Source organism: Pangasianodon hypophthalmus, chromosome 7 (assembly GCF_027358585.1).
Source record: "Pangasianodon hypophthalmus isolate fPanHyp1 chromosome 7, fPanHyp1.pri, whole genome shotgun sequence".
NCBI classification, from domain to species: Eukaryota; Metazoa; Chordata; class Actinopteri; order Siluriformes; family Pangasiidae; genus Pangasianodon; species Pangasianodon hypophthalmus.
This window is the reverse complement of record NC_069716.1, coordinates 26,508,816-26,519,905: the sequence shown is the minus strand read 5'-3', so window position 1 is coordinate 26,519,905 and position 11,090 is coordinate 26,508,816. Positions and strand designations below refer to the sequence as shown.

At 38.2% G+C, this 11,090-nt stretch overlaps 1 protein-coding gene across 1 annotated transcript; it reads left to right on the top strand.

Annotated features, from left to right (window-relative positions):
- Positions 1–2,358: 2,358 nt before the first annotated feature.
- On the top strand, positions 2,359–10,978 carry cpa4 (carboxypeptidase A4). The gene is made up of 11 exons (XM_026946399.3): positions 2,359–2,518; positions 2,816–2,897; positions 5,763–5,897; positions 6,008–6,106; positions 7,127–7,228; positions 7,344–7,445; positions 7,603–7,713; positions 9,348–9,438; positions 9,527–9,726; positions 10,524–10,608; positions 10,693–10,978. Exons 1-11 carry the CDS (start codon positions 2,454–2,456, stop codon positions 10,878–10,880), a joined length of 1,260 nt encoding a protein of 419 aa, XP_026802200.2. The 5' UTR covers positions 2,359–2,453; the 3' UTR covers positions 10,881–10,978.
- The last annotated feature ends 112 nt before the right edge of the window (positions 10,979–11,090 follow it).

The window sequence follows — 11,090 nt, the reverse complement described above, 5'->3', positions numbered from 1 at the left end:
TTAAAATTAAATTTAAATTTCTTTAAAAAAAAAAAAAACCTGAAAACAAACAGGTACTGGTATGTGAGTGATGTGAAAAATCTAAAATTTAAAAATGTTATGGCATTTACTTTTCATGTACTCTAACACCAGGTGTTTGTTTTTATGCAGGTGTCTGCGTCCATCAGTATCTCCGTCTCCTGTAACACACACACACGCACACACACACACACACACACACACACACACACACACACACCCTGGTGCAGGGGAACGTTCTGGTGAGTGACGAGGTCCTCGTGTCTGCCATCTCAGAGTTCAGTTTCTAGCTTCATAATTCAAAGTAGTTTTGTTAAGCTGATATTAATTATTTGTAGGATAAGTATAATTAAAACTCACTTTCTATTTCTCATGTGCATAGGCAGCAATTTTAGACAATTCTTAATAATTGGTGTAATTTAGAATAGTTTTGAACACTGTTTTTCCCCCTTTTCTTCATTTTTTTTTTTTTAAAGAGCAATATACAAAATGTTTTCACAGAACAATCTGAGCATGCCCAGTGCTTCCTCGTACCTCCAGCACCACACACAGGCGTCCCAGCCTCTGCTGCTGACCCAGGCTCCGGCCCTTTCCTCCACAATGACAGCAGGTGTGGTGCAGGTGTGGTGCAGGTGTGGTGCACACTGCCCCTGATGGCTGGAGGTGGAAATGTAGAGGTCCACACACTCCACCTCCAACCCGTTCGGGTATAGAAGCTCTGATGCGTGTTTATTACACTACATTAGACTCCATTAACAGTGTCACCTCCACCTTTTACTCAGTTAATGCTCATTATTCAAAAACCTTACACAAAATTTATTTTGTCTTTTCCAGGATGGCATCAGTGTGTGTGTGTGTGTGTGTGTGTGTGTGTGTGTGTGTGTGTGTGTGTATTAAGTGCATCATTCAGCAGCACCCCAGTTTACAATCCTGCAAAACCAGCAACCTGAGCTCTGTGAACACAACAAGGACATCAACCCCAAAAAGTCTAGGAACTCCAAGAAAGGACACAAAGGTACTAGAGATGAGTTCTAACAGCCGTTTTCACTTCATTTTAAAGGTGCAGTTTTGCAATAAAAAATATTACAAATATTAACCCTTTGAGTTGCTTTTTTTTTAATAACAGGCACAGCTGGAGAAGCCAGAAAAATTTTAAATTAATTTTGAAATGCAGAAACTCCCCAGATCCATTGTACTGTGTTATTGCATATCAGGCTTGTTCTAGGGCCTCTATTATTATTATTATTATTATTATTATTATAAATCTACAAACACTGCTGTGTAAGCACCTGGTAATTTATGGGTGATTTGGCATTTATCAACATACGTACACGAGCATTGATCCCTTACAGCCTTTCATCAACAGAAATACAATCATACTGACCTCTAAATATGCGTTGTCTGCCATCTGCACAGAGCAGCGCCGCCCTCCTTTTATACAGCGGCATTTCATCTCAATTCAACAGCTAGTCTTGTCTTATAAAATGGATTTGGATTAGTTGGCTTGCTGCTTTTATTTTTCTTTTTTATATTTGATATTTCTTTAATGCCATTAATATGAAATGACAGGTTTTAAAAGATATACTACAGTTGTGTGTGTAATTGAAATAAGTGATTTAAAACTTAGCGATAAAGTGATTTAAAGGACTGAATGAAAACAAAATGCACCTGGTGCTTTAAACAAACCATGATGGGAACTAATTTCAAAATTACCATTTGCCCTGGGAGCCACGGCGTTATGTTAAAGGCGTTATGTTAAAGGCGTTATGTTAAAGGCGTTATGTTAAAGGCGTTATGTTAAAGGCGACTTGCGTGCTTTCTGCACATACCTACTGTCAACACTTTTAGTGTCTAGGTTGATTTAAGGGCTCAGATTTATTATTTTTTTTAAAGAATTATTTCATGTTATGCATGGCCGGTTTATGCTTAGGCTTTCTCTGAAGATGCTGCATTACCTTCTCATTTCTTGTGATTGTGATTTAGTAAGGTGTGTCACTGTGACTGAACACACCAAGGTCAAAGGTGATCGTGTTCTCAGATTCAGATCTGGGCCTCCTTCCTTTTTATCTCCACTATCTCTTCCTTCGCCCCCTCCCCTCTCCTTCTTCTGCGTATTTCATATTTCGAATATGAATTATTAGACCTATGAATACCAAAGTGTAGGGTTAGTTACAGATTACAGGTTTATTGAATCCGATTCTGTATAAAGCTAACTGGGAAACAGGCTGCAATACACACATGGTTAGAAATAATTTTTTTAAAAAAACTCTGCATGTTCAAGGCTAAAAATTACCACTTGGTTGCGTAACACTCAGGAAAGGAACATGACTGATACTGGTGTTTATGATAACGCTGAGAACCGAACACATGCCAGGTAGAGTATAAGAGCGCTGATTACAGAAGAGCTGCAAGTGGAGTTATCAGTGAAAGGGATCATGAGGGTCTGCTTGGCACTTTTTACTGTTTTTGTGGCAGCATATTGCCAGAAGGTCTTCACTGGGTGAGTCTGATTAATATTTTCTTAAAAAAAAAAACAGTGCAGGATTGATTATAAACAAATACTTCTGTAAATTGTTACTAATATTTATGTCACAGAACAGTTTACTGATCTTAGCCATCGATTTATATTTACAGTTTTTTTAATATAAAAAGAGTAAATATAAAAAAAGTCAGTTTTTGTTAAAACAATGTTGCAATATTTACTGTCTGGACTTATGTATCCTTCTTCCAATGTGTGATTAAGAACAAGCTCGACAATGTCACTTGCTATTTTGAACTCTGTATTCTTCTCCAACAGCGACCAGGTTCTTCGAGTTAATGCAAAATCTGAAGAGCAAATCCAGCTCTTGAAGGTGTTGGAGAACAGAGAAGTGTTACAGGTATGGCAGCCTTAAACACATCTATGCTCTTTTGGTTAGCTTTGTATACTAATTTTATGACATTCTGATACAGCTCCAGTGCAATGAAGCTAGTCAAATAGACATTAGACAGTACTTCATACAAAAAACACACTGGGGTAAAGCGTGCATGTGAGCTGTTTAAGGATTGTCCCTTTGGATACTGTAGTGTAAAGGAAAAATATTTCTACAAACTTGGTGAAAAGGGTGAAGGTCTTTATGCCATTATACATTATATAAAAATGTATATACACAATATGGCCAAAAGTTTGTGGACACCTGACCATCACACTTGTGCTTGTTCAACATCCCATTCCAGATTTAGTCTCCCTTTACTGTTATAATAAGCTCCACTCTTCTGGGAAGGCTTTCCACTAGATGTTGGAGCGTGGCTGTGGGGATTTGTGTTCATTCAGCTACAAGAGCATTAGTGAGATCAGGCGCTGATGTTGGTGAGGAGGTCTGGGGTTCAGTCGGTGTTCCAGTTCATCCCAAAGGTGTTCAGTGGGGTTGAGGTCAGGGCTCTGTGCAGGACACTCGAGTTCTTCCACTCCAACCTTCACACACCATGTCTTCATGGAGCTCGCTTTGTCATGCTGGAACAGGTTTGGGCCTCTTAGTTCCAATGAAGGGAAATTGTAATGCTACAGCATACAAAGACATTGTCTACAGCAGTATGCTTCAACTGTATGCTTCTTCTTTGGGGCAAGAACCACACATAGGTGTGATGTTCAGGTGTCCACAAACTTTTGGCGATGTAGTATATATGTGTATATAGTATATAGCGTATGAATATCTTGTACCTTAGAAAGGTGCATATAGTGTTCCTATAAAACTTAAATTAAACCAATTATACTCCTAAACTAATTATTAACCATTTATGTTCCTTAAAAGGTACATGTACGTATGTCCTTAAAAGTGTGTACTTTAAAGGTACACTATAGCCAAGTTTCCAGGAGAAAGATGTGTAATAAAGTTACCAAAGATGTACCCTTGAGGGGACCACCTCAGGTTCTTTCCCCCCATTTCCCTGAGAGTGTTTGTGTGAATGTGAAGCCAGAATTGAGGACCTTTCTTTGTGACTTGGATGATTTGCTGTAACATCTTATCACTCATACAGCGTGGGAAAGAGCAAGCTGAGGTGTTTCTCACTGATATCACACCACGTCAAAAACATTTTATGGCCTGTGTTTTGAAAACAAAAATACAAGATATTATTCGAGAATAAAGTTGTACATTTCGAGGAAAAAAATCGTAATATTTGATATGAAACATGTTGCACTACTTTGAAAATAGTCATAATACAATGAAAATGGTATATATGACGTTTGTGTTAAAATGAGGAACGCTGAGGATTTGTGGAGGTTATTGTTTCTTTTGGTGAAGAACTCGCAGGCAGTGGTCACCTTCAAGGCTAGCGATAGTACATCTGTGTGCTACTGAAAGTCCCAAAATGAGTAATGACATATGGACTTGTACGATATAATCAAGCCTTATGGGAAGTCCATGGAATAATTCATTGAGGGCTCGATTGTTATACTGAGTGTGTGGAAGTTATATTTATTCTGCAGATGGAATCATCAATAGCCTTGAAGGTGACCACTGCCTGCAATTTCTCCTTCAACAAGAGAGACAATTTCCAAGTTCATGTATTTCTTTCTTAATAAACACAATTTCTTGCACAAGTTCTAATACTAATAATTATCTGGTATTGACTTTGTGTAAAGTATTTCTTTGTGTTGCTCTGATATGTACCATTCTGTCACATTATTATGACTTTATTCTTGAAATAATACGACTTTTTTTCTTGTAATATTATCACCTTTTCTTTTTTTTTTTTTTTTTTAAATTCTCAATCTTGTATTTTTATTTTTTTAAACAGTGGCCCTAAAATGCTATCATCCATAAAAAAATCCACTTTTCCAGAAGACAGTGGTTATGTTTACATGCACATCAAATTCCGTTTAAGGTCTATATTCAATTAGCCATATTCCGAATACGATGTTTATATGCGTACAGGCATCGGAATATTCCTGTATACGTGGTTGTTGTAAGTATGCCTGAGTTGCCATTCCTAAATACCTAGCCTACAGCTAAGCACCTGTTAGCACCCACAATTCCTTGCGGACTGAGTATGCATATATATCTCCTTTCAGTGGATTTTCTGAATAAGGTGTTTATATGCAACAAATTTCTGATTAAAACAGGCAGGGAATCCAGGGGTGGGAATCAGAATACTGTCTTAATCTGAATCAGGCAATCGGATTGCGGTGTTTACATGAATCAATACTAATTAGAATATTGCCAAATTCCGTTTAATATCGTAATATTGATGTGCATGTAAATGTAGTCAGTGTAATTTCCTACAGGAGTCAGACAATAACAGAAAACTTTTTAAATACTAATAATTTTGCAGCTTTCCGTCTCACTTTCTGCTTTGCTCTGCCCGCTGCACAGAGAGAGAGAAATGTATTATTGGCATACAGGGAAAACAAGGTTCAGATGTGCCATGCTAGTCACTACCTGTGTAGCTCGTCCCCCAGATGCTCCAGATGTATGCAAGTTACAGTATATGCAAGTGAAGGTGCATTTTGACATTGCATCGCTGTGACATCTTGCTAATATGTGAAAAATTAATACATGAACATAAAGGAATCATTCAAAAAAACCTGTGTGACACCAAAAACATGCACAACGTGTGAATCATTACATGTGGTGTATCTAAAAACCCACGAGTCCTGTGATTATTCACTCTGTGTGAATTTTCTGTAAAATTCCCTGACCTGCTACAATGATTGAACAGAAATTGATCAGATTTGAAGAATAAACTATTCTGTCTTCATTCAGCTGGACTTCTGGACTCATCCTGTCTCCACTGACCTTCCGGTTGACATCCATGTGCCGTATGCCAGTCTGTATCCTGTCCAGAAATTCCTTCAGGATAATGAGATCCCGTTCCATGTTATGATCAAGGATTTGCAGGTGAGAAGGACGTAATAGCCTGGATACATACAAATAGTGGACTTCTAATAAAGTTACTCATTGCAATAAAGCTAATTTATTGTCATTGTCCTGATTTTGTTGTGCAACAGGAACTCATGGATAAAGAGCAGGAAGATGTACAGCGCAATGCCATGAAGGTTGGTGATGCAAAGAGCTTCAACTATGCAACATACCACCAACTTGATACAGTGAGTACTCCTATCTTCCACTCGTAGATACACACTTATACACCGTTACACCACAGTGCTGTTGAATTCTCAATTCTGATTGGTTAAAAGGTGTTGATTCATTTTGTATAAGTGCTAAACAAATGACACGTTTATATTAGTGCACTTAATACGTTATTGTTTCTATAGCAACAACTTGCACAGGGACTTGTATGGTGGAAGTGCATGTATAATTGTACATGTGGTAAAGTTTTCTGTGAGGAGACATTTATTTGACAATATTGGAAGAAGTCTCCAGTGTCAATGCAGTAAATCCGTTCCTTTAAGGTTTCTGACACGTGAAAGTCTTCAGGACTGAGGACTTTGCGCTTTGCACTGTCTTGGTAAAATGATAAGCTGGATTTTTTTGTCATGTTAACTTTCTAGTGAGAGAAAGAGAGGCGAGGGAGTGACTGATTATAGCTGTAATCTAAGTGATAACAGGACTAACTTGTTTTACAGATAACCAGATAAATGGATAAAAAAGTATGATATGTCATTCATTGACATAAATTGCTGTGGAATAAAGCAGGAATAAGACGAATACAGCACTTTGGGACGCCTCCTCTCTTTAGCAAATACCAGCCGCTGCCATCGGGAAAGAGATTGAGAATACCAATGTGTAAAACTAACAGGCTGAAGCTTTCATTTGTTCCTGCCTCGATAAAACTGCTGAATTTTACCAAGAACAACGCACCTTACCTTAGCACTTTACTGTGTTTTGCACTTTACATATCTTGCATTTTATATTTATACACTGTTGTATTTTAATGTATGTTCTTAATTGTTTTATTTATTATTATTGGATGTTCAGAGCAACACTGTAGGACTTTGCCCAAGACAAATTTCCTTTCGGGGACAAATAAAGTTTATCCTTATCCTTATCCTTCATGTCGAGCTGCTGATTATTTTCCAATAACAGCACTCCCTCAAGTGTTTTACTTCTTACTTACCAAATCATGGGTAGTAAATTAATGAGTAATACAATCTTTACACATGCAGATCTACAGTTGGATGGACAGCATGGTGGCCAGTTATCCCAATTTGATTTCCAAAGTGCAGATCGGACGTTCTTATGAGAACCGTCCCATGTATGCGCTAAAGGTGAGGATAAAAATTAATAGCCAGGTGTGATTGTATATCATAATGTCTAAAAAAAAAAATGCTTGAGTGTCTTGGGAATGTGTTATTCAATAAGTCACTCTGGATATGCTTTTAGTTTAGCACCGGTGGAAGCAACCGGCCTGCAATCTGGATTGATGCTGGAATACACTCTAGGGAGTGGATCTCAATCGGCTCCGCTTTGTGGATGGCCAACAAGGTGAGCGACTCAATGAGAGTCCAAATAATACTGTTTATGACTATTTTTAATGACTAGATTGTTAATTCATAAAATATTTTTATTTTTAAAGGTTATTTAGACCCAATTTCAATGTATTAATACCAGTATTTTGGATATTTCTCTCTATATTCGTTAGATGGCTACAGATTTTGGTGCTGATGCTTCTGTGACTTCTCTCCTGGGAAAAATGGACGTCTATCTGATGATCGTGACCAACCCTGATGGCTACGTCTACACTCATAATTCTGTAAGTCTATGATTTGTGAAACCGCAGCTGAAATTGTCACTACAGTTAGTTACACTGTACATTTGGCAGATGATTAAAGCCAAAACAGTTTACAAATCCAATTCCAAACACATACCGTATTTGATGAGTTGAGAGTTTATGGCGTTGGTTCAAGCAGGGGTGCATCCAAGGAGCTGTCCAGTGTAAAACAATTTCCAAGGACTGCCATTTTAATACAGCACCCATTTAATTTCAAGAACAGAGTCAATATATATGTATCACAATAGTAATTTCTTCAGGGCATTAGAGCTTTTTGTTCCTGAAATTTCTACTCATCCAGATATAGATTTGAAACGGTATGTATCATATTAATCACTTCCTGGAAAAAACTCACTTTTGTACACCTCAGAGCTTCAAATATAGGCTTCAACATGTATAATTGTTAGACTATTGATGTATTATCAATATTAAATATTAAATATTAATATTAAAATACACTATTGGACTATTTTTGTTACTAACTTCTTTTTCCTCTTAATTTTGTCCTAAGCATGTATGGTTTTGTGCTCGGTTTTATCCATCTAGGGCCGCACTCTCGGTAACATGACAAGCTGCATTTTTTTTTTTTGTCTTGTATTAAATTCGAAAGAGAAAAATGAGATGCTAGTGAGGAAACTACCTTTTATAGGTGCTGTAATGTAAGTCATAACATTAACTTGTTTTGCAGATGTTCCACAACGTTAAACGTAACTATAGAGCGTCATTCTTTCATTAATAAAAAATTGTAATCATTGGCACATAAGAGGAATAAAACACTTTGACATTCTGTTTATAGGAAAAATCATCAACTTCTAGTCGGTAACTGTGACTCCGCTTAATCACATCACACTGATTCCTTATTTAGCTTTTCAGCGGTGCAGCGGGTGATGTTGCTGCTTCACAGCTCCAGGGTTCCCAGTTCAGTCCTAAGTTCAGCTTTCTGTCTGGGCGGAGTTTCGCATGTTCTCCTTCTCTGTGTGGGTTTGCGCCTTGTTCTCCGGCTTCCTCCCACCTCCCAAAAACATGCCAGTTGGAGGATTGGCTGCTCTTAGGTGTGAATGTGTGTGTATTATGCCCTGCAATGGGCTGGGATCCCGTGAAGGGTGTTTTTGCTGAAGATGGATGGATGAATGAATGAATGAATGAATCTATACAATACAGTATACAGAAAAAAATGACTGATTATGTGAATATATTTGGGAAGTGCCTTTTTAATTTTTTCTTCATTTTCCAAAACCACTTAACACTGGATCCTGAGTCTATCCCTGGAACACTGGGCATGAGGCAGGATTGTGCCAGTCCATCACCATGCATGTACACATGCACACACTCGATTTATGTCTCAGAGCAACTTAGCGTAGCCAATCCAGCTACCTGCATGTTATTGCGAGGAAACCCATGCAACACAGAAAACTGTGAAAAAGATGGACAGTGACCTGAGCTCAGGATCAAACTGAGATCCTTGGAGCTGTGAGGCAGCAACGCTACCTGCTGCATCACTGTGTCGTCTGCCATAGAATAACCCTTCAATAATGAGCTAGGTTCCTGAAGCAGGGTGGATAGAAAACATGATGCTGATCTTATGGAATTTTTTCTTTTTAAAAAAATGTTTTTAGGACCGCATGTGGCGCAAGACTCGCTCCGTCAACGCTGGTTCCTCGTGCCGAGGTGTCGACCCCAACAGAAACTGGAATGCTGGCTTTGGTGGTAAGAAGAAAATCCTGATCGCTTGCAATAGCTGTAAAGATATTCATCCATGAGACTTCGATCCATGTTTCTGCATTGCTCTCTACAGGTCCTGGTGCCAGTAATAACCCGTGCTCTGACTCCTACCATGGACCTTCTGCACACTCTGAGATCGAAGTGAAGAATATCGTGAACCTCATCAAGAATCACGGCAACTTCAAGTCCTTCATCTCCATCCATGCCTACTCACAGCTCCTCATGTACCCGTATGGATACACCTGCAACGACATCCCTAACAAGGCTGAACTCGTACGCTGTTTCATTCTTTTGTTGAATTCTCATTTCTGATTGGTTAGAAGGTGTTGATTAATTTTCTCTAACAGCAGCTCTGACAATAGTGTCATCTGCAAGGCAAATCACTGGTTTAGATCAATGTGGTTGTTCTGACATGCATCTTGTATGGCAGACTCTTCACATTGATAAGTTATCAGATATTTAGTTAGCATTTATGGAAGGAGTCTCCAGGTCAGCATTTTGTAACAGTCACAAAGTTTTCTGACACAAGAAAGTCTTCAGGACAGAGAGTACTTTTTTGCTTTCCAGTTTCTCAGTAACATGACAATGTGCATTTTTTTTGTCTTGTATTAAATTCAAGAGAGTTAAAAAAAGAGCAGCCGGTGAGCTATACTGTTTATAGCTGCTGTAATGTAACTCATAACATTAACTTGTTTTTTTGCAGACGTTAAACGTTAAACATAACTATAAACGGACAAAGTGGTGTTCTTTTATTAATTAAATTTGTAATAATTGGCAAATAAGAGGAATTAAACACTTTGTGACATTTGTTATAGGAAAAATCAGCAACTTCGATGTGGTTACTGTGAATCCGCTTCATCACACCACCCAGTGGTTGATTATTTTCTTGCAATTGCATACCCCCAAGTGATTGATTCCTTATTTAGCTTTTCTGAAAAATCACTAGCAGAATTTATCCCAGCCAATACACTCATGTTGAGGATGAATGGTGTGTTATAGCAGGCCAAATGCTCTAGTTGGTCAGCATGATAATAAAACCTCCTGATCTGTTTTGTTTTGTTGATTATTAGGATTCTGTGGGTCAACGTGCAGTGCAGGCCCTCAGCTCTTTGTACGGCACCAGCTACAGAGTTGGAAACATTTGCAAAATCATCTGTGAGTCTACACAACCTTCATCCTTTCTATTTGTTATCTCTACCAGTTTCTCTCATGTTTATGTATTGTTTCTTATCACTTCAGATCAAGCCAGCGGTGGAAGCATTGACTGGAGTTACAACAACGGTGTCAAATACTCCTTTGCCTTTGAGCTGCGTGACACCGGTCGCTATGGCTTCCTCCTCCCGGCCAATCAGATCATTCCAACTGCGACTGAGACCTGGCTGGCTCTTAAATACATCATGGAATATGTGCGTGACCATCCTTATTAGGACAATAATTAATGTGAAACTGAAAATAAAGATCAGATCTCTTGAGTTTTTACAGGAAAAATGGGATGTTGGTAAAATAAATACAAGCAAATGTGAAATACTGTTTAGCGTGTTGTATAGCTTGAAGTTGACTCTGGTTAACCTTGTTTTAAATATTATCACACAAAACACATTGCTCAGATATAACCTAACATCAATGCCACGCATGAT